This window comes from Melospiza melodia, chromosome 13, assembly GCF_035770615.1.
Source record: "Melospiza melodia melodia isolate bMelMel2 chromosome 13, bMelMel2.pri, whole genome shotgun sequence".
In the NCBI taxonomy this organism is placed as follows: domain Eukaryota; kingdom Metazoa; phylum Chordata; class Aves; order Passeriformes; family Passerellidae; genus Melospiza; species Melospiza melodia.
The window spans coordinates 15,456,656-15,479,489 of record NC_086206.1 but is presented as its reverse complement, the minus strand read 5'-3'; the positions used below and the strand labels follow the sequence as shown (position 1 = coordinate 15,479,489).

Sequence of the window (22,834 nt, the reverse complement as noted above, 5' to 3'; positions counted from 1 at the left end):
TCATGTCACAAGGAAAATACCCAGAACATCTACTGACTGAGCCACCTGACTTCCCAGCTCCCCATTCTAATGCCATCCCTTTCAGAGACCAACAATGACTGAGGATTAGACAACTATCTTGATGCTGACCTCATGGAGAAGAGTTTCATCCAAGTTCTACCAAATTAAGCAATTCCCAAGTAATCTCCCCATGCTAAAGCAGTGAGGAGGACTGCTGCTTAGTCCTTCACAACATCCTTCTAGAGTAGTATCTCAATAAAACCTTACACTCAGAAGTTACAGAAAAAATCCAGTAATTTACTTTTAGATCATGTTCCTGATGTAGCTCAGCTAAAACATTCATAATGGCCATTGTCCATGGGTTTGGAGGCCTGAAGACCTACAAGAGAAAGAAGAGAGCAGGATTACAGAAACTTCTTGAATCATCTGGATAGTTTAGGACTGGAAATGTTTGGAACACAAGCAGCTATGTGTGCATACAGCCATTGAAACCTTTGTACACCTGTGATTAGAGTAGAATTTAGTATTTTAGTAATAATTATTCCAGTGATTCAGTATAACTAGAAATACATTAGGAACTTAAGTGGAAACACAATGACCTGGTCCTTCTTGAAAGATCAGCTCTATGTCAAGCAGAACCAACAAGCTGATCAGGATCAAAGTGTGTGGGAGGAAAACAAACAAAAACAAACTAGGAATAAATACATCCAGAATCTCTTCAATGGCTTCCTTCCATTTCTCAATGGAGTTCTGTCCAGGGATACCACAGTACATTTCAGCTAATACCACCTATTAAAAATGCATGGCTATATACTTTCCCTCCACACAAGGAGCACTCCTTGACTTCATGCCTTTATATCCCTTTTATTTCTCTCCACTGAACTCAATCAGTTTTCATTTTGTGACAAAAGCTGATTACTTCCTGCAATATTTTGCCATTTGAGCAATAATTCTGTCCATACAAAGACACTTACCACACTCCTGACACTGGATTCTAAGACTTTGGCAACAAATGGCACTACATAAAGCAATTCCTGCTGTCCCTTAACATATGCTTCCAGTAGTAGTGACTTCACATCCAAATCCTGAAAAACAATTGAAGTGGGAATGAAGGTAGAGAAAACAGCAAACACACTGCACAATTCCACTAATACACTACTACCTTTTCAGGCAAGGCTCAGCCAAGATAGCCCTTGAATTTTACAGACTGCTAAGCAGCAGTTACTTTTGAACAAAGATTTATACATCCACATTTTTATATGGATTAACAAGCTTTTGCCAAAATAAATTTAGCTATTAACTTTTCTGATGTAAAAAAATATTTAGAAGCGTTAAATAACCAACTCTGGAGTCATACTTTGAATTTGGCACATAAAAGAGGCACCAGAAAGGTGGTAACATTTCCCAAATAGCCTATGTTACTGCATAACAGCATACCAATTCATGCCAAGGCAATCTGCAATGACAGAAGCTCACCGTGTGCAAGATGGGCTTATTTTTAGCCATTGTTATCATTCCCAGCCAGTGACCAAGGTTCTTCAACAAGGAACGGTCTGAGAAGTTGGCTGCAGCTTTATCTGATGTCAATAGCACCTAACAAAGAATAAAAAAAAGCATCTCAAGCAGCAAGCAGAAGATAACCAGACTCCAAATCCAACAGCTGATCTGAATGAAGGCAAAGTTTTAGAACATTAAGTTCTGAGCTTCAGTCACATTACAAAGATACTTGAACAGTTTTCACTTGAAGGCAGCACTCTGTAGATCTGCACTGTAATGACTACAGAATTCCTTTCTTTAAAAGGATCAAAAAAAGAGTATTATGTTTTCCCAGACCTTACCATTTACTCTGTTGAGACTGCTACAACTACTCCCAGAGCTGAGTGTAACTTGTGCTTCCTCTAAATGCTTCATCACAGACCTGAAGGCTACAGTTTAACCTTCCAGGGAAACCATCTCATTGTCATGTCAAAACATAAATCATGTCACCAATCATAAAACAAGCATTCTGCTGTTAGTTGTGTTCCTTAACTCCAGAGGAGCATCAGCTGAACAGAGCAGGGTCAGCTAAATTCTCAAGAGCCAGGAGATGCTTTTGCACTACAGCGTAACCCATGGTGGTCAGGAAATTCCACCAACAGGTTTAAAAATAGTGCATTCTTTACAACCTTGTTTCATCTGGTCATCACTTTTGGGGCGTTGCTTCCTCCTCCCACCCACATTATCTTAGTCCTCCAATAAATTTTGGCTTTTACACCCCCATTTTCTAAACACACAGTTCCCCTCCATTCCTCTTGGGCCAAAAGAGCAGAGTGTCATTTTCTATCTTTGCACTTTCCTCCACAGAAAACAACTGGACCATAATCAATTTTCCCTTGGGTTACAATTTGCAAACCTCACACAACTTTGAAGTCCACCTACATAAATTAATTCAAATGCAAATTTGCCCTCCTATTACAGAATTTAAGTGTTTCATATGTTCCAAACTGAAAAGAATCCTAGTATTCCTAAAGATAATCTGTAAGTTTACTGGTAAGCTAGAAAGAATATTTTTGAATTATATTCTGTATTTGAGAATCAGCACCACACAAACAAACAGCATGAGGAGAACAGCACATTCCTGTGCTGCCTTTAGAAAACTTGCACTACTCACCTTGATATTTCTGTAGGTTTCATTCAGAACCATTTTATTAAACTCTGGATTCTTAAGTGTGTCAAGGAAGTTTGAATACAAGCTGTGAAAGTTAGGCTCAATACTGACTCTTTTCATCACAAGATACTGTGATACCCAAGGCATGAACTCTTCTTTCACTGTCTCCTTCAATTCTTCCACCTGTGCTCAAACCAAAGACAAAGCACACCACAGAACAGATGAAAAGATAATCAAAACCTTCTGAGATCAGCTCTGACCAACATACAGTTCATGGTCAGTCAACTGCTTCTAACACTAAGGCTGTTTTTCTACAAAAAGATAAGTATCTGAAGTCAGTGTCTCATTATCCAAAGATCTGGTCAACCAGTAAGGACTCAAGCATGAAATCAGCAAGGTATAACAATTCACCTCTCCTTCACTTCCCAGCTTTTCACCAGACAACTGGAAATAAATGTTGTCACTTTACAAGTTCAAGCCATCCATCCACAAGACAACAGCACAGGTGGCACAGGACTGTACACCTCAACTAGTTCAGAAAAATTCCCTTAATTTCTGAATACCAGAGCTTAACCTAGCAACATTTAATGTTACTCAGTCCATTTATGATGTGACTGTTTATTTAAGATTAAGAACAGTATCTTCTAACCATCTCTACTCTCCCTGGAAAATTTTCTCTCCAAAGATGTTTAAGCACAAAGTGCTGGAAATGATAATTTCTTTACAGTGTGCTCCCTCCTGAAGTTTTTCAAGTTAGAATTTTGTAGAAGTATCATCAGCCCACACTTAAAAATGAATATATAAAAAAAAGGATTAAGAGTATAAAAATTATTTTTACTAGCATTCTTTAATACTTGCCTTCTGTGTCATATTTGACTGAGACAGATTATTGAAGATGAAAGCAATTTTTTCCTGGACATTCTCTGGAGGTTCCACAATCCTCTCTGTCTGATCTGTTGCTACTAACAGCGTATCAATGTTGGTAGTATTAATGGAAGGCTGGAAAGAGAACAAGAAGTTAAGCATAAACAATACCTAGAGGTGACATCAAAATAAACTTTTGCTCTGTTCTGTCAAGCAAAAATAGAATTGAGCTTTATCAGGGGACATCTACTGTCTCAGATTCATTTTCAGCTGCAGTCTGAAGGAGTCAGGTGATATTTTTATTCTAAAAATGATGATCAATACTCAGCAGAAGAATGCTGCTGCAGAAAAAGCCTCTACATGCACATAGAATAGGTGCCACTGCAATGGCACCCTTTAGGCCTCTAAGCCTGTGTACAAATATAGCTTGGAGAAAAATCATAACACAATAGGGAGCAGCACTTAACACAGCAGGGAGGCTCCAGGAGCACTTCAGTGCTGATTTGGGAAGGAGAAATCCCAGAGGTTCATTCTGAGACCAGGTTCTCATTCTGAGTTGCCAGCTTAAGTCAACAGAGTGTGATCCTGGTCCCTGTAGCTGCAGGTCTGGACCCCAGGGTTTAGCACCTGGTACATTGCAATTAAGGGAAAAGGTGATGCAGTTTTCAGTATCAATCCTGACTGGAGTTTAAATGGGAAAACAAACACCTCAAAGTAACAAGTTTCTACATTATGTAATCAGGTGTGAAAGACATTAATAGCTACACTAAAGACTGTCCCCTCAAGTGTGTTCACACTTTCAACTGTGTTTGGCTTTTGCCTTCTTTACAGAGACCTAGTCAAAGAAGTCCCAGGCAGAAAGACTTTCTGTGCAATAGCCAATTCTATCTATCTGCCAACCCTGTAATAACTCTGACAAGCTTCAGAGTTGTTTACACAAGTACCAAAGACGTGAAAAACCTAATGCAGTTAGAACTGTGTCACATGGGTGCAGTAAGTGTTCTTAAGTCCCAAGCAGAATAGAAGCTGCCAACTATTTTAAGAGTCTTGTTGCAAGTCATTAAGAGAAATTATGTTCCTGTAATTGTCTTTATAATTACAGTCTCAAGAACACATTTCAACTTGACCCCAAAGTAATTGGGGGGTTTGATGGCGAAAAACACCTTCTCTCTACAAAAATGTTGGCCATGCTTTAAAAGGTTATATGTTTTAAATCAAAAATAAGGATCACAGTTTGAAAATCTGTAGTACACAAATTAAAAGAGATTCTGTCTGTATGTACTTGGTCCAGAGCAGCATCTGCCCCTCTGGGAAGGGCACCATGACACAAAGCTCACCGGCACATCTTTCTTGAAGCTGACTCCAGTTGGTCGGGTGATGGTAATGGTTTTTGCCACGGTGGTGGTGGTTGAGGTGGTCACTATAGTGCTGACTTGGCCAGCAAGAGGAGCTTTTGCTGGAACCTGGGCCTGGGCCTGAGCCTGGGCAAGTGCAATACTTCCAGGGGTGGTGATTGAACCCTGCATTTTCACAGGAGGATCTCTGGATTGCTGTCCATACTCTATGTACTAAAATAGGGAGAACAAGCACATACAAAATTTCACATGCAGCAACAGATCTATAGCCTGATTTTCAGCATGAGCACTATAAAGGTTTGCTAACAATCATTAAAATATTTGACAGTCTTGCCATAAAGGAATCTCTAAATACAACTGTATATCCTGATAAAGCACATCCTGTCACTATGGACTTTCTTACTACAGAGGAGCCTCAAGCTCTGCCTCTGGCCTCAACAAACTGATGTCAAGCATCACAAGACCTAACATGCTTAATATTTCACAGAGCAGTACCTAAACTCCAAACACTCCCTCTCTATCCCTCCAAGCCTAGAACAGCAGAACCAAAGAGGAGAAAGAGCCTAAGAACAACGTGTGAATATCAAGAAGCAGGCTACAAAGCAGGTAAGAAGTCTTCTGCAAGGACTCTGCAGCTAACCATTAATAAGCAAAACCACAGTTCAGAAATAGCCAACTTTTAGATCTTCTGAAATAGTTCCATAGTAGAAAATTAGTTTCTCCCCCACTGCTATACATTTCCCCATGAACTGGAAAAATCAGACTGTCATTTAAGGGGTACAGTCTAAAAGCTGTTAGTGAAACCAAGACTGCTACTGGACTTTGCAGCTTCGGGTGAAGCCTCTACCTTAATGGTGAGCCAAACATTTTTCCTTAATTAGCTCATGCTCTTAAGCTCTGCCACTGGGATCAGTTTTTCTGTATTTCTACCAATAAAGCACATTCAAGGCAGACACCATGTGATGAACACTGTTTTGGACAACCAGGTAGTCCCATGGCTCTCAGACCTTCAGGAAAGAAATTTTTCCTGGATTATTTTATCAGGTCTAAGTATGAAAGTGCATAAAGCCAGTTGAATGACCTCAATTTTACACTAAAACTCCAAATCTTTAAGGGACTGGAATATGAATACACTGAGGCACTTTAAAAGTTTCATGTATGGACATGCATGCATTGGTTGATTATGCAGTTACATTCAGGTAGCTGTTTCAACATAAACAACCCAAACAGATTTATTGAAGCAAAGGCACCTTCACCTGCCCACCCTACCCCAGAGCAAAACCTTTAAGAAAAGGCATTTGATTCTGTGGATGTAACATGGTCTAAAATCACCACAGATGAGACTGCTTTTCCAAAGGAAAACACAAATTTGCTCTAAAGAATTTAACACCATAGAAAGTTAGTGCTGCTTACAGACACACTCACCTCCTGTAAATGATGTGGGAACTGTATAAAGTGACTAATAGAAGCCAAGTGCTGACAATACTGGGGATAGTCCTTCAATCTGTAAGACAAAACATGCATTAGTCAGAAGCATAAGCCCACATCACAAACAGTATTAGAGAGAAACAACTATCATGTGTGTCATTCCCATTCTGCACCACAGAATTACTTCTGGACTCCTTACAGCAGATGTGCTATAAAGAAAGCATTTCCTACAAAATAATTTTTGTTGCAATCTATTTTTAAATAATTAATTTAACATTAAAGCACAAGATTTATTCACAGCAACTCACCTTTTCCTACATCTCTATACTTCTGACCTAGTACACAATTGCATTTATATCCAGTGTTTGCTTCAAGATTACTGGGTAAGTTATTGGTAGTCTGGTTCAATGCATTTTAAACAGCAAACCAGAGCACACCTCATACCCAGAATCTTCTCTATCTGCAATTCATAAGTTTTGAGAAAGAACTTTTTCTGAGATTTCTTAGTCATACTTTTCTGTGTAAAAGCAAAATTCTAGAGCTCATCTCTCAGTCAATCCTTCAGTAATGAACAGTGCAAATGGCACTCCACTGGAAAGCATCTGTGAAGAGTAATTACATTCACCCCATGTCTAACAAGCTGTTAGTTACTTCATCTAACTCAACATCACTGATTTTTATAGAGTCTAAGTAATTTCAGCATCTCAGTTTGTCCCACATTTATACAGGTATCACACTGAACATTTTGATTTAGAAAGGTCACCCTATAACTAGCACATTCACACATTGTTTCAAATCAGTGTATCTTTGAAGAAACACCAAAGCTGAGCAATCTTGTACTGCACGATTAGAGCAGGTTCAAGGTTCATAAGACAATTCAGGCACTATTAGAAGTGTACCAAACCCACACTCACCTATTTTTAAATCTATCTAGTGCAGCAATACCAAAATAGTACATTTTGGATGCAAAAGGCTTTCGTAAGGCTTCAAGAACATAGCGCAGGGCCAGGCCCAGTGCCATGTAAGTAACCAGTCCTTTCTCGATGATGCCCCCGAAGAGACAGGCTGTGATGTGCAGCTCCTTGTCTGGGTACTGCGGGAAGAACCGATATTCCTCAAACAAGTTCCTCAGCATGCAGTTAAACACTTCTCGTTCCCGTTTAATGTTGGAGTCCTTAAACCTCTGCAGCATTTCCAAGACCTGCAAAGAAATTGGGAATTGTCAGCAACAGATTTGCTTTATTTCAGCCCTTTCCCATGTTCATGTTTCATGAGTGTTTGCAACTACTAAGGTACGTTGTGCTACCACAACCACAAGTAACTGCTTCATTTTAGACAGCAGACACTAGATCACTACAACCAGCTTCCTCTTCAGACTTTAGTTCCCTTTTAAGCAACTGTCTTCACACAAAACTTTTTTGTGACCGCCTACGCCATTACTTTCAAATTAGAAAAATTAAAATTAATGTTGTGTCTTCCATAATTTATGACTGTGCAAATATATTAAAGTAAATTTGAAGTACTTCAAAGAGTAAGTACATCAGACCAATAATTACTCTCATAGAGACTAACAAAAATAATTATCAAAAGCTCAGAAGGTAGAACTTGTGACACTTTTATATATCTAGATCTTGTAGTCATTTTTACATAGTTTAAAACCAAATACATTTAAGATAATTTATACAGACTATTTAAAGGCACTCTTTAGCACTTATTTTAAACAAAAAAGCTTCCACACCACACAGAACCCTTCCCACTTAGCAGCATTTTGGGAGTGTTAATTAGACATCTGAAATCTTCAATCCAGACAAGTCAAAGCTGAATGTAATGAACAACTGCAAGCTTACTGTGAAAACAACTTCAACCAAGCAAAAAAGCAATGCTGCAGCATCCACCACGAGCCCTTTATTATTTCCCACTAAAAGTAATACATGAAGGAATAATTATGATCCACTTTATTGCCAGTTTCTGGACAGGTGCTGTAACTGCTACAGAAGGGAACTCACCTCATCCACAGACATGGTTGGGTGTGGTGGATGGTTGTAAATACGCTGGAAGTAGCTGTTTGCCTCATCATCTATTTCTTTGCTAAAGTGCTGATTAGCCTCTGGCCACACCTGAGATAAGTCAGCTGTTAAAAAAAAGTAACAGGTATCATACTCAGGACAACTTCAGACAGTCAGGATTTCACTTAGTCCTTTTCAACTCTTCCACCAATCTATAAAGAACTGCTAGTTCTTCTGAAGAGCAGGATATTTAACCTTCCCAGTAGACAGGAACTGCTATTTAAAAACCTGTTTTCAATATGCTATATTTATTAAAAAAACTGCATCCTAAGATAGCATTAACCTCACAGTGCTCTACTCCTAGAACCCAGTGCATCCCAAGCTAACCTCAGCTGACAACTAAATAACTGAATGCAGAACAGTCTACAATAAAGCATGCCACACAACACGAACATGCACACAAACTTCCACACAAACTTTCAGGCCAGCCAGTGAGCTTCCAACAAGTTTCTATTGAATGCTCAAGACCCAGAATATAAAGCAATGGTGATTACAGCCACCTCCACTGTCCATCTGTAGAGACAGGTAACTGCTGTTATTGCAAATGGCTCCTCTGTAACAGCAATGTGGAAGGTTTAGCATATGGCTGTGCTTCCTGAGCATTTGACTGCCTCAGTATCTCACTGTGAGCATGTTGCAGAGGCATAAATTATTTAAGGATAATGGCTTAGTGTTATGAACCTGATTATTCCTTTCAAAAACTATCTTTCCACCAGCTTTTTGTCTTATTTGTATCCAACGTTGCAGTCTATTTCACTGCTTCACCTGTCAAGTTCTCTGCTGCAACAGCTCCTTACCCAGATTTAACCTTGTTATAAACAGAACAAAAAACACCCTGGTACCTCGCACATACAGAGCAGGACAACACTTTTGTTCAAAACACAGTACAGCAGAAAAAGGACAAACATGTCGCAGACATTTTTTCACAGAAATCCTTTCTTTCAGATTTCTGCATTTTCTGGGAAGCTGAGGGCCCCCAGAAAGAGAATGTAAACAATTGTTATCCACTGCTGTGGAATGCAATGGGATGCACCTTGATTGGCTCATGTTCCCATGTTTATAATTAAGGGCCAATCACAAGTGCAAGCTAGGGACAGAGCCCCTGGACACAACTTTGTTATAGATTCTTTCTTTTTTCTTAGCCTAGCAAGCATCTGCAACTTCTCTCTTTATTCTATTTAGTATAGTCATAATGCATCATATATATCAATAAATCCAGCCTTCTGATCAAGAAACAAGATTCTCGTCTCTCTCTCACCTCCAGCGACCCACTCAGGACACTGTAATACAAACACACTATGCAAATCCATAGCACATTATATTTTTATGCTAATGGGTCCTTTTTTAACATCCTACCACCCCCAGACATTTGGCAAGCTATTAGGATACATATTTGGAAGCACCTTTTCCAGACTAATATAATAACACAAGAGCCACACTTTTAACATTTACCACCTACAGATCCAAGCTTCCCCTGAAGGAAACACAGATTAACTGCAGACCACAGTCACACTTCACAGCCACAGACAACACTACCACTTACAAGGTTTCATCTTACTCTGCTGGAATGTAGGCTGGTTCAGTCCAGATGTGCTCAGCTTCCTTTGCACGAATGGGTCATTGTTCACTGCAGGAAGGCCCAGGGCTCCAGTTCCTATGCCAGTCAGGCTACCCGTAGTAAGACCACCTACTGAAAAGCAAACCTGTAGTAAGACCACTTACTGAAAACAAGCAATTGGTCATCTCATTGCATCCTCACAGTATCCACTTACCACTCCTCCTAGCACTTGTCATTTCCAAGAACTCAGAGTTTTATAGCCTCATTGCTGTCTAATATCAAGCAGTTTTAACATAAGCAGTTCTTAATCTCTGTCCCAACCTAAAATAAGGCTGCTATATTTGTCAAAACACTCATCCTCTTGACTCAAATCTCTTACCTATTGCAGCTCCAACATTCTGAAGTACTGTTTCAGCAATGACCCAGGAGTGAGGGCTCCTCACTCCATATCACAGTGTAACTCTCTTCCCTATGACACAGCTGTTTGTCCAGTGTGACTTCCCACTCTTAAAGGGAAGGAAGCACCCAACCCTCCCTTAAGGGGTGGGCTGTCACATTCAGTATTTCCAACCACAGCAACAACAGTGCCTTAGCTGTGCCATGTCACAAACAAACCACTCCACCGAAGAGCAGTACCTGGAAGCTGTGAGGAAAGCCCTCCGATGCCACTGAAACCGGTTGTCTGGTTTTGGGTGGAAAGAGGTGGGAAGGCTTTTGCTGGTGACTGAGGAGTGCTGAATGCAGAGCCCAGGTTTGGAGGGAAGCCTTGCATGCTCTGGGTGTGGGGAGCAGCTGAGCCACCTAAACTAAGAGAGGCCATTCCTGCAAGCGAGTCGATCTGAATGAAGAAAGGAAGATTATACAGACATCCATAAACCACAACCCAGATGATTTTTGCCATGTTTTGTACAAAGACGGCTACATATCAAAACATTTCTGAGAAAAGCTCTTCTGCATGGTTACTGTAAAATCTGAAGTCACCCAAAAGATCAGTTTGTCTACAGAATGCACTCTTATTTTTCTTCTGCAATCCCATGAAATCCTATTCTCTCACAGGTTCTACAGAAAGCCTGACTGTTCCACAGTCTGTAGCTGAGTGTAACACAACAGTAAATGCTTACAATAAGTAGCATTTACTTCTACTTGCAGATTTTTGTACTAGAGTAGTTTACGCTCTGCAGTTTGCAACCTCAGACCCCACCTCATGACTTAGAAAGCTGTTTCATTTCAAACTTGAGTATTTTTGACTGTCTGAAGGACGCTACTACGCCAACTTTTCACAGTTAAATACCTGAATGAAATCTACAATAAAAAACATTAAGACCTGGTTTATGAATAGGAGGGAAGGCACAATACAGTTTGCCAAAGCAGTAAGTTAAAGAACTGACTAGGAACAGCAGAAAATGGTATTATCTACCCAGAAGTCAACATGACAACAGAGTAAAAATTGCTGCTGTTTGTTCATATGAGTTATTTGTAGCAGGATGCCAAGATATTTGGTACATCTGATGAACAACTTCAATGAAGCAACAATTCACAAGAAAACCATTGTCTGCATTTAGTTTACATAATCTACTGACAATTCAGTCATTCTTAAATGCTGAATTGTCACTATTTAATGTGAAATACTTTTCACCAGTTAAAAATCTGCCATTGAATGTAATTGCTAGAAGCGAAACCTGTCTGTAATGTGTTGCTCCCAGAGGAGGAAGGGATGATGAGTGGCAGGGATTAACTGAAATGTACCTTGTTTTTAAAAGAGCAGTTCAGTTGAGAGCTGAAGAGCCCCAGTTATAACAAGTCCTTATGCTCTAGCACTGTGGCTTGGCCCGTGAAGCTACAAACAAGACACATCAGGTTCAAAGGCAGTGCTTAATTCTCAGAAGTCCTAGTAAATTTTAGCACTTTAAAAGAAAGCCTCAGTTATTCAAAGTAAACCAAGTATCTGTCCCTCCTCAGTGCTCCCATCCTATAATACTTCACAGTTACTTCTTACAGACATCAGTGAAGTCAAAGACAGTTCTGAACTACATCCCTCAGCCATCATTCTCTAGTTACAAGCAAGCTATCAAGACATGCAAGCACAAAACTACGTGAGCCAGATGATGTTTGACTTAGTCCTGCAGAAAGAGCTCAACTAGTAGAGCAGAACTAGCACTAAATCAACAGCACCTTCTGCAAATGCAGCATGTGACTGTGGTACCTGCACAGGAGAGATGGCATCCAAGCTGCTGGCGCTGGGCGGGCGTCCCTTGGGCATGACTCCAGGCGGGGGCTGCCGAGCCTTGTTCATGACATTACTGCAGTTTGCTACCATGGTGAGGATGGTCTCTGACAGCTCCTGAGAAACACTCCTGGGATGGGGAAGGACAGCACTGAGCCATGGAACATTCACAAAAATAAGGCCATTAACTTATTTGATTTTCCTAGAGAAACTGAGGCCATATTTCACAAAAAGAAGCTGCAAAACGCCAGCACAAGCTACATTTTGTTATTAGAAAAACTTGCCTTAGATCATTTCCCAAGAGAAACAGTTATATTTAAATATCTACAACAATCTCCAATAGACTATTACTTTGTTTTTGATGATCCAAATACTCCTTTACAGTTACACCAGCAAGTAAGGGCTTACAGAAGGCTGGGATATGGACCACATGGCTCCTGGAAGAGCCTTTGTCTGCTGCTGTCCACATTAAGGGCTATATAGCAGCTTAGCCTCAGGAATTAAAATACAGATAGTGATTCTGTGATCCCTTGTTCAAATCTGCCCCTCAAGGCTTCTTCCTGTGCCAAAACTTCACCATTTATGGTTACTCTCATTCTGAATCTCATTACACACAAGGTCTCTCTAAAAGATGAGATACATGGGCTATGTACTGACAGACAGAAAAAGAAGAGGTAAATACCACCACCTGCTTCACTAAAACTCATCTGTCTACAGACTGAAAGACGTGCTTCACACACGGGCATTAAACCCAAACAGAGACAGGAAATTTAACTATTCAAGGAAAATATAACCAAAAACCATCAGAAAACTCAAACTTAGGCACAAAGTCATTGCACAATCCAGAGCAGCCAGTACCTCTTTCCAAAGTGTTCCATGTATGACTGCCAGGTTCCCAAACTGGAAGGAAAGCCAGCTCTGTTGCTGACTTACCTAACCACAGACATAATAACAGAATACTAACATTTTCCTTTTGGGAAAAACAGCAAATTATTTATGCTTTCCTGAACTTTAGTTATACCTCTTTGGTGAAGACAGCTAAAGCTGCAGATTCCTTCCTGTAATGGAGCAACTATCCTAATACAACTTGGTTGTTCTGTTAACATGGTCTGAATAGTCCTCATTTCAATTCAATTTTCACAAGCTTTTACTGCTCAACTCTTAGGATGAGGGGAAAAAGAACAAAGGAACCATGCTGGTGATTAAGGCAGAAGAAGTGAAGATTAGCCTTCAGCTTTGGCAGGTATCCTGTTATGGGACACACAGAATTAGTTAAGGGCAGCCAGCTGTTCTCCAGAGTCAGTGATCCACTATGGAGTGTGGGGAAAATTCCCCCCATGAGAGATGGGAATCTGGGGGGTACCATGGGTGACCAGGTTTCCATACAGGGCAATGGACATGTTTATAACTGTTTCACAAACTGGCTCCTTTACACTCTTGACAACCTCTCATCAGAGCCTTGCTTCAAACACTTCAAAACAAACAGCCTTGGGGAGAATGTATGGAAATGCAATCAGAAATCTACCTTTAAAAAACCCCAAAGAGATTTCTTTTTCAGAAGGTGCAACCAGACCTGAAGACAGAGCTCTGAGCTTGGCACACAGTAGAGTCAGTATCTACAGTATGTATTTTCCCTCACCTGAGCCACTCTCAGAAATCTCAACATTTAAATGTATGTATGACCAGATGAAATGCACCACAGGATTTCTTCTGATGCAGGAGGCATTTCAAGACCATACAGCACTTCAGTCAGCCATGGAATGGGTCAGGGGAGTCTACACTTCACATGTGGTTACCAACCTCTGTCTTTTGCCCTCCTCCTTTTTGGGGGGTTAAATTTGCAGTCTTTATGCTTAAATACTACAACATGCTTTTGCAAAACTAATTCCAACTTGCTCTAGATAGATAATATGGCAGCTCAGAATGAGGACAAAGACAGACTTACAATCCCTGAGTTGGATATTTATGGTGACTGGTTAGGTCATTTGTGCTTTGGAAAGAACCACTAATGTTTTGTCCCACCATCTAGGCAGACTTAAGGTTAACTTTTTTATCATGTCAAGAGACATACTGCTGTATCAAGTTGCAAACATGCAACCAAACCAAAATCCCAAACCAACCAACCAACAAACCCAAAACCCACAAAAGAACCCAGTCTGCATTTCAGGCAAATGAAGTTGGAGGGCTGAGAGCCAGGGACCAGAGTCTAGAGCAACAAAACTGCCACTGTAAGGAAAGTTCCAGCTTGCTGGAATCACATGTTCATTTCTCTTGCTCTTTTTTCCCCCCAGACACTTCCTTACAAAGTGGGAACAAGTCTTTTCATTCCTGAGGCACAGGTACACTGAAGCCCCTTCCCTGCTTGAGACAAGGACTGATAAGAAATGACCATTCCCCACACTGACACCCTTGGACATCATCATGTGGAGAAGGCACTGCTGCCCTCTCAACTCACTGCAGCTCCACGAGGGAAGGACTTCTCATAAGCACTTTGTTAATAAATTACATGGTTGGTCAGCCTGTGGTGCCTGCAACCAAGCCTGACTTCACTGTAAAAACACTCAGTAATAGAAGGAACACTGATTTCTTTTTGAAGGCTCACTGTTACATGATGCCACAACTGCAGCGCTCACCAGTGATAAACAAGCTGCACCAAAAATAAGTCTCAGAACATGCAGGGACCTGGTGGCTAAAAAAAAGTGTCTCCCAGGTCACAAAACAAGACAAGAACTAACTACAGCCTAATTAAAGAGCAGGCTCCTATACCAATAGATTTAGGAGATGCAGGCTTCAGCTAGTGAAATGCAACTACCCTCCCAAATGTATTTCATATTTACTGTGATTTTAACCTGCTAGTCTTTACAACGCCTGCTTCCATTTGTGACTGAAACCTAAGCTAATCAAAGCAATTGCTTCATGAAAGAAACCCAAGCTTTTTCTTTCTAAAGCTCAAAGAGAATAACTAATAGAAAATGACTGCAAGTAGGTCACATTCTTGTATAAAAGGGAATAAAAGTAGCTATAAAAAGAAACCACAGGCTGTGAGAATTGTGCCAGTAGAGAACTAGTGGCGTTTGGAATTAATGGAATAAATAAAACTCGGTAACACATTAAAATTCAGAACACAATGACATTAGATGCAATTCAAATCTACAGTTAACTATTAAACCTCTAAAACACAGACACTGCAGTATGCAAAAGAAGGAATATAAGTTCATTTGAGAACTACAGTCTCAAAAGATGCGCTTTGACTTGAAAATTAAGAGCTATCTTTTCTGACCAGAACATGTGCTAGATCATTTTATTTTAGAAACAGCCTTTGAACTTCAATTGCAGAGGTTTCAGCAGAAAACAGGAAATCTTTTCTTTTCTCCTAAAGTCTTACAGGTACCTCACCTTCTCTTTCAGGTCCAATACTCACTATTGGAACCCTGTGTCGGTACTAATTTCCTACTATCTACATGAGAGCCATGAATCATCCTGGGTACCTTTAAAGATGTTTCTTATCACTTTCAAGACCACACTGGTTAAGCCAAAGGACACACTATAAACCCCAAATTATGTAACACACTTGGACACTCCAGCCTCATTTGGTGCCAAAATGTAGCAGCACAACAAGCCCCATCTCCAGCTTCCAGTCACTCAGCTCACACATTGCACTATGCTGCCTCTCATTACCTCTGAAATATTGCTGCAGTTCAACACACTTTGATCTGACAGCACTAAGAAACAACACTACAGATGTTTTACAACTTTCAGTCACATTTACTATGTGTGTATATAGCATTTAAAGACTAATTTGTCCAACTGCAGTTTCCATCAGCCCTGTATCCTACCCCTGCATCTAGCAGCTCTCAAATCCAAACCCTTTTCTTTTGACTTCAGCTAAACAATCTGATCTGCAGAAGATGTTCAGTATTTTCCATCTTTGACTACTTTGAGTCTCAAAGACAAAAGAAGTTACACACATCTAGTTTCAGTTTTAATTACACAATCACCATTCCCCACTTTTCTCCTACACATAAGGATGGCATAAGTCCTTTGTGCCAAAGCAGTTACCACACAGAAACATTTGGTTAACACAATCACAAAATCTGTTATAAAGCCACTGTTTTCCAAGATGCTGTCCCATTCTGTAGCCATGGCCTGGATTCCTTTGTCTGAATTACAGCTCTACATCTATCTAGTCATTAACAACTGATTATCTGACTAACCAGACAGCCTCCAGTCACCAAGATCAGCTCACCTGTTTGATGATAAAGACAATCCTCAAGATCTTGTGATCTAGCCTACAACAGAAGCTTCAATGCAAAATTAAATGTACTCCTGCAGCTATCCCTGCAAGTTTATACACTCTCATTAACCCCATCCTCCACATGAAACTCCAAACCAGCTGTGACAGAAAGCCAGCTGCAAATGGATTACTCTTACAGCATAAGCAATGTAATTCTTACCCAGCACAAGCTTGCAGACAAGCCAACATAGTTGCCAAGGTTTCTGGAGGAAGCTGAGCACTTTTGGGCTGATCCTTTTCTGGAGCAAGGCCACCCAGAATAGATGGACATCTTCTCTTTAAGAAAGTCATACAGGCCTGGATGAAAGGTTCCTGAGGAAAAAAAGTTATCTTAATCTCCCAAACCACATCCAAGACACTATTTCAAACTTGGCAATTGCACCATGGAAAGAATTGCACTAAGCTACTATAGTTCAGTAAAAAAGTTGAACTATCAGACTATGGACACTTTTGACAACTTTAACGCTACTTAGAAAATTGTTAAAGTGACTTAAGTTAGTCACTGACAAGAGTAAAAAAATAAAGAGAAAAATCCTGCTTTACCCCATGCTCCCGAATTTTATCTGTGAGCCATTTGTCAAGTTTGAGGTATTCCCGTCGAGAGGCAAGTGCAGCAAGGTCAATAACAAAGGCAAATGGAGTACCATTTAGCAGCATTGACAAGGCCTAAAGAAAGAAAAATCAGAAGACTACTAGTGAAGACACACAGATACCCTTTCTCCTTTCCTTTCTTTCTAGTTCCCATACATGTTTTAGTAGAGGTCTTATTATGACATGCTGCTATGCTTTCTTTGTCAACGAAGACTGGTACTATCAACTGCAATTACAGCTTGTTTGTGAGACAAATAAGCAAGAGCTCTGATTTGAAATCATGACTTCACCTTCTTTGAAGTGACCTTGTGCTGACAGTTTTAAATTCCTCTGTGATATGAAAAACCACCAGCAAGTGGTCAAGAGATACCAAAGTGATATCGCTACAAAGTTAAGCAGAAAAACCTAGCATTTTCCTGCAAACAGACCTCAACCACTTCAGAGATACTTGGAATATATCTGCTCCAAGAGGTCATCTCTGAACACTGCAGTTGCTACAACAAAACTGACTTCAAGCAGCAGCTGGTGCTCTTGCACTTTGAGACATCCAATTATTTTGCACCTAACTTCAGGAAGCAATAAAGGCCCCAAAGAAGTTAGTCATAACTTCCAGTCTTTTGTCAATGTATAAAATCTAAGAACTAGTAGCATTCTCAATAAATCCCCATTCCATTATGTTTAGCAGTGCCACCTTCACACAAACATCTGACATTTCCTACATTCTCATTTCAATAATATTCAAGGTTAAAACAGTCAAAGCTCTTCCTGGATTCACACTACATTCACACAGCAAGCAGTTCTGCTGTGCTGCTTCCCAAAGTACTTGTCAGCTAAGCCATGATAACCAATCCCACTGCAAATACCAAGTACAACGTCTTGGGCTCACAATAGGACAGGCTGGAAGCATCTGGAGTCAGATACCACAACTCAGCTGAAGAGTACTTTAAGTCACATGAACGTAGGCTTTTTTTTTTTGATGAGGGACAGCAGCCACAAATAAATTCAGACATGCCTAAAGAATGTAATCCTTACTAAATTAATCTAAGTTAAGCTTAGCTTTTATTAAAAGATGAGCAAGTCTGCATAAGGCACCAGACAAAAAAAAAAGGCAGTATTTTGAAAAGCTCACCTTCAAGTCTTGCGCCACATCAAGAATACGTGACAATTTTGCCTGGTCATACTGCTCCCCTCTCATGTACCATTCTGCCATGGCATGCATGATAAGCTGACGAATTGAAGGAGACTGACCCTGAGGAGAATTAAATTAGGATTGTACTTCATGATGCTAGTAAAAGGATCTATTATGTGAACATTCAACAGGGTATTTTACAACTAAAAACCTTAACATACAAACATATTTATTCTTTAGCTTCAGAACTTGTTTCTGATTTTAACTCTTTCTATGCAAAACTGAACCACCCAGGAGCTACAAGTAAATGATGTAGCTGACTGCAAGTGGTATGTATGTATCTAACATACATCCCCAGCTCTTTCCTACCACTGTCCAAGACCAATTCCTCTCTATCATAGCAAATCACTTTTAGACTACACAAATATTTACAAAATGTTGTGCCTGAAAGGATGTCCTGAAGTGAAAATTCAGTACCACACCTTTAAAAAGGAAAACACAGTATCTACATCATTGCTCATAAAGGGGCAATTTCAAAACACAGCACCAGTAACATTTTTATGGCAGCAAGGGTTTTGTTTAAAGGAAAAGTGTCATGTACTGGCACCATGTCCCATGGCAATCATCATTCAGTGCCCTGATTTCAGACCTACCCCGTGGAAAAATTGCCTCTTCTGCCATTTCAAGACCACATGCAAAAAGCACTTCATATCTATTCTACCCCCCCATCCTTCAATTTAGAGACTTCCATCAGGAAAATATAAAACATTCACAGCAAGACCTCAGAGGTCAAGCTTCTTGCCATTAACTCTACTCTAGATGAACAGGGAAACATGTTTGCTAATAGATTTTCTCCAACCCCAGAGACTTCCTCCACTTTGAACTTCACATGATTTCTCTTCATTTAACTAGTAGTGCACATAATGATGAAGGCCACACCAAACAAAACATCCATTAGGAGTATGGGATTTACATACACTGCTACCATATCTCTACATGGAAGCTCTCCTTGAAAAAGCCCAGCAGTCAGTCCTAAGTTTTCAGAAAACACCCAGACTCTGAAAACTTATGGAGCAGGCAATTTCCTTATGTCTAGAATAGCTTTCATCTTTTTGGCAAGTACAAAGGAGATTATTTTGGTTTAAACTTTCTCACCTCTTACTACTTCAAGTTTTTACACTTTAAATGTGTGAGGTTGAGGGGCAGGGTAGGTGATGCTGTTGTGAGGGATTTGGGGGTTTCTTTTGGGTTGTTTGGTTTTGCATTTTTTTCTTTTTTCTTAAAATAAAACTGTGGTCAACTTTGTTTAAAGCTAAAGGTGTAACAAGCCAAACTTAACTTGGGCCTCTGTACTTTTCCAGGAATATTTTCTCAGTGAATATTATTGAAAACCAAACCATAACAGTTTGTTTCAAGTCAGGGTAGAGACATCCCATTACTTTGCATAAACCATGGATCATTTACCCCCTGGGTTTTAAACTCACCAGTTCATAAACCAATACAAACATTGTTGTAAGCGTTCAACCCATTTAACAAACTTTCAAGTTACAAGAACAGACTACAGTGAAAATCCTTACCTGTCCATGCCATGCATAGTGCAAAATGATGGCTGAGTTGGGATGGTTGCCAAGGAAAATTGGCATGAGGGTGGAGATGAGTTCATGGCGCAAGGTGTGCCAGGACGTGTTGATCTGCAGTAAGGCCAATACCAGCATATCTGGGCAATGCTTGATAGGAAAACTGAAGAGCTGCTTCACCTGCTCATACTGCCCCACTTCTGCCAATCGTAACAGAGACTCAATCAAATCCAGGCTCTTCCTAACAAAAGAGAAGAAAAAACAAATAGACAACCCCCACAAAGTTAGCAAGCAGTAAGTTTACAGGATCCTGGATTCAAGTATTTTATGGTAGCAACTGTAAGGACATAAAAAGCAACACCCACTGCAAACAACCTGACACCGCAGCTCTTATCATGTACAATTAAGCCTGCAAGAAACCATAAAAAATAACTCAAGATCTTAGGAATTCCTAGTTATGTTAGGGAGGAGATGGAACTGAAAGCTGATGTTGAAGAAATTCAACTTGAGCTGGGTCACTTGGATAATGGAACTTGACACATACCTCCAGCAACGGAATACACTGTTTAAAACATCTTCGAGTCCCCATTTGTGGAAGTTAGTGAAGAGACTCTACTTGTTTTGCCTGCTTTACAGACAAACAATCATTGCCCTTTTACTTGCATTCCTCATCCTTTAATTCCCTATTCTGGGTGGTGTAATTGAAAAAGAAGCAAGCATCTGTACTGAAAGCTACATGGCTGCCCCAATAAAGGGGTGTAAAGGTCAGCTTCATGCAGTAACTCACCAATAGCCACATACATTTACTAATTAAATTTTAGGACTTCTTTCATACAAGTTTCTCTAATATCATACTGTGAAAGGCAGATTTAAGTTTCAAAATCACCCTCTCTATCCCCTCCTTTCAGCTTGCAGGATGTGCCAAAACACATCAGCAGACACTCTTTAAACAAGCCAAAGACTCCAACAAAAGCAAGGTATTATGGAAGTACATGGGAAGTTTGATACTGTGAACAGTTTCACCAATCAAACATGTCACAAATACTAATGCTTGATCTACTGGTATGTACACAACAGCAATAAATCTGGCTGCATGAAGATAAAACCACCTTTGACCAGACAATTAATCTTACTCTATGTATGAAAAGCAGTTGAGAGCAGGTTTATTACCATGTAGCAATTTCTCGATTGTCATCCTCTGGTGGTGCTTTCAGGATGTCTGTGGCAACAGTATGGCAAGGGTAGTCAGCAAAACAGAAGATGTCAGGGTTTATGAGGGAATGTTGGATGAAGGAGAGCTGGAATAACAAAAGATGTCAGAAGTAGTTTAGACATTAGAGTTCCAGGGTTCCTTCCACTTATCAAGTGCCACATTTTGACAATGAGCCAAATCAACCAAGCAGCAGGGATGAGCCAAGCTTCACTGTGTGTTTTAAGCAAGGCTGAACCTCACACTTCTAGAATTGGAGAATGATGGGTGTACACATGCTGAGGATACTTGTTTGCAAGGAACTGTGGCCTTTTAGTGTAACCAGGTAAGCACTCCAGAGCACTGCCATGCAGCAGCAGTTCCATGCTCAGCTGCACTACACCCCAGAACTCTGCTGGGGCCAAAGGCAGGGTCACAGTGCACAGCAAGTGACCATGTCACACACAATGCAATCAATCATACATGGTACTTCTGTAATACACCTGAGGCTTGTGCCTTACAGGCCAAGGTCTCAAATGAGGATTATCTAAACATTCACACTACTAATTTCCATTTATCATTCAAGAAACTCAGGAATTTTGCAAATATTCTACAGATAGAGTAAAAATGTTGGTAAACATACCTGGCCCTCTGCATGCTTCCAAGGTCTGTATATGGCATTAACTGGAAAAACCTCCATGCCCAGCCCTCTCTGGATGCCAAAAACTACAATATGCAGGCCCTTGCTATCACGAATCTGAAATCCTGGATGGTCCAATTCATATGTCACTACTTTGAAGTCCAGGCTAGGGTTCTGCAACCAGACACACAAGGATTGTGAGCTTTGCACATTACCACCTTCAGTACTGTCCTGAAAGAGCCCCTCTTCATCAGTATTGTACCCAGCTTAACACCCACCCAACTTTTAGCTGAAAGCAAGGGTTTTGTTTCAAAAAGAGATGTATTTATATAGTTGTGAGAATTTGATGCAAGTTAATGATTTAAACTACCCTGTGAGATTGCACTTCCCCAGCACTACAGTAGCTGTCTGTCCTTCCAAACATTTAATTAACAATTCTTTAAACACCCCAAACATATGGCTCCTCTCTTAGCATATTAACTTACTCCTTCCCTAAGCTTCCACACCCTCCAATAAAAGCCAGAAGGGTCTGATCTGCTGACAAGCAGAACTTGCTCCTCCTTTTGCAAAATGTAAACTCCAAGACCTTGTAAAGCACACAATGTATTTTCAGGAACAGCATGAAACAATATTGATGAGGGAGCTTGGAGGAAACTGTGGCCATTATGGAACACAAACCACTCATTTCAGAGATAGATGAGCACCAGAGACAGAGCTATTTTATGGCCCAAGGTTTAGAAAAACAAAACAGTGACTTCTGCATAGGGAACATACAGAAAAAATCCCATGTAAGGCAAGCAAAGGAAATGGTACTCATGTGTAACTGAGTTCATTACAAAAATTGCTGCTCATAAAGCAGTGGAAAAAACCTTCCTATTTCTATAGTGCTATCATACCTAAGAAGTAATAAAGAAGAGTTTTGGAATGAGTAGCTATGAAGATACTTGCATTTTCATCACTAATACCTACAGTAAGAAGTTTTCCAAAACAAGGTCTCTGATGCACAAAACTTTCCACTGTCATAAATACACTGAAACACAAAAACCCTTAGAGAACACATGCTGAAATACATGGCAGCAGTGTGGAATGAATCTCAAACTGCACCCAAGCTATCCATTCAAGTAGCTTCCATTTCCCAGAACTCCTCAAAATTTTCTTGTTCATGAGGGAAAAAAACCCCAGCAGTTAAGCACCTAGAGAGATTCAAAGCTATGTGGGCTGCTGGGGAGCTTAAAAAGGTTTATGATCATAGTGAGATATGCCCTGCTTTAT

The 22,834-nt window shown here is 40.2% G+C and overlaps 1 protein-coding gene and 2 non-coding genes across 6 annotated transcripts in view; all 3 read right to left on the bottom strand.

Annotated features, from left to right (window-relative positions):
* CNOT1 (CCR4-NOT transcription complex subunit 1) overlaps positions 1 to 22,834 on the bottom strand; it is a 56,113-nt gene that overhangs the window by 17,562 nt on the left and 15,717 nt on the right. Inside the window, exons 11-28 of one of the 4 annotated variants that reach the window (XM_063167911.1) lie at positions 21,566 to 21,736; positions 20,904 to 21,031; positions 19,734 to 19,974; positions 18,157 to 18,276; positions 16,980 to 17,102; positions 16,597 to 16,748; positions 12,122 to 12,272; positions 10,555 to 10,756; positions 9,904 to 10,050; positions 8,301 to 8,425; positions 7,209 to 7,495; positions 6,292 to 6,370; positions 4,849 to 5,079; positions 3,506 to 3,646; positions 2,651 to 2,830; positions 1,477 to 1,593; positions 975 to 1,085; positions 302 to 379 (exon numbers count right to left, since the gene is read on the bottom strand). In XM_063167911.1, coding sequence (XP_063023981.1) covers positions 302 to 379; positions 975 to 1,085; positions 1,477 to 1,593; positions 2,651 to 2,830; positions 3,506 to 3,646; positions 4,849 to 5,079; positions 6,292 to 6,370; positions 7,209 to 7,495; positions 8,301 to 8,425; positions 9,904 to 10,050; positions 10,555 to 10,756; positions 12,122 to 12,272; positions 16,597 to 16,748; positions 16,980 to 17,102; positions 18,157 to 18,276; positions 19,734 to 19,974; positions 20,904 to 21,031; positions 21,566 to 21,736 — 2,784 coding nt within the window. The remainder of the gene's footprint in view (positions 1 to 301; positions 380 to 974; positions 1,086 to 1,476; positions 1,594 to 2,650; positions 2,831 to 3,505; positions 3,647 to 4,848; positions 5,080 to 6,291; positions 6,371 to 7,208; positions 7,496 to 8,300; positions 8,426 to 9,903; positions 10,051 to 10,554; positions 10,757 to 12,121; positions 12,273 to 16,596; positions 16,749 to 16,979; positions 17,103 to 18,156; positions 18,277 to 19,733; positions 19,975 to 20,903; positions 21,032 to 21,565; positions 21,737 to 22,834) is intronic. The other 3 variants (XM_063167913.1, XM_063167912.1, XM_063167914.1) reach the window with 3 other exon arrangements.
* LOC134424519 (small nucleolar RNA SNORA46) lies at positions 2,016 to 2,154 on the bottom strand. Its single transcript, XR_010029444.1, has one exon. It is a non-coding gene; the product is annotated as a small nucleolar RNA SNORA46 (small nucleolar RNA).
* Positions 11,657 to 11,792, bottom strand: LOC134424521 (small nucleolar RNA SNORA50). Its single transcript, XR_010029446.1, has one exon. It is a non-coding gene; the product is annotated as a small nucleolar RNA SNORA50 (small nucleolar RNA).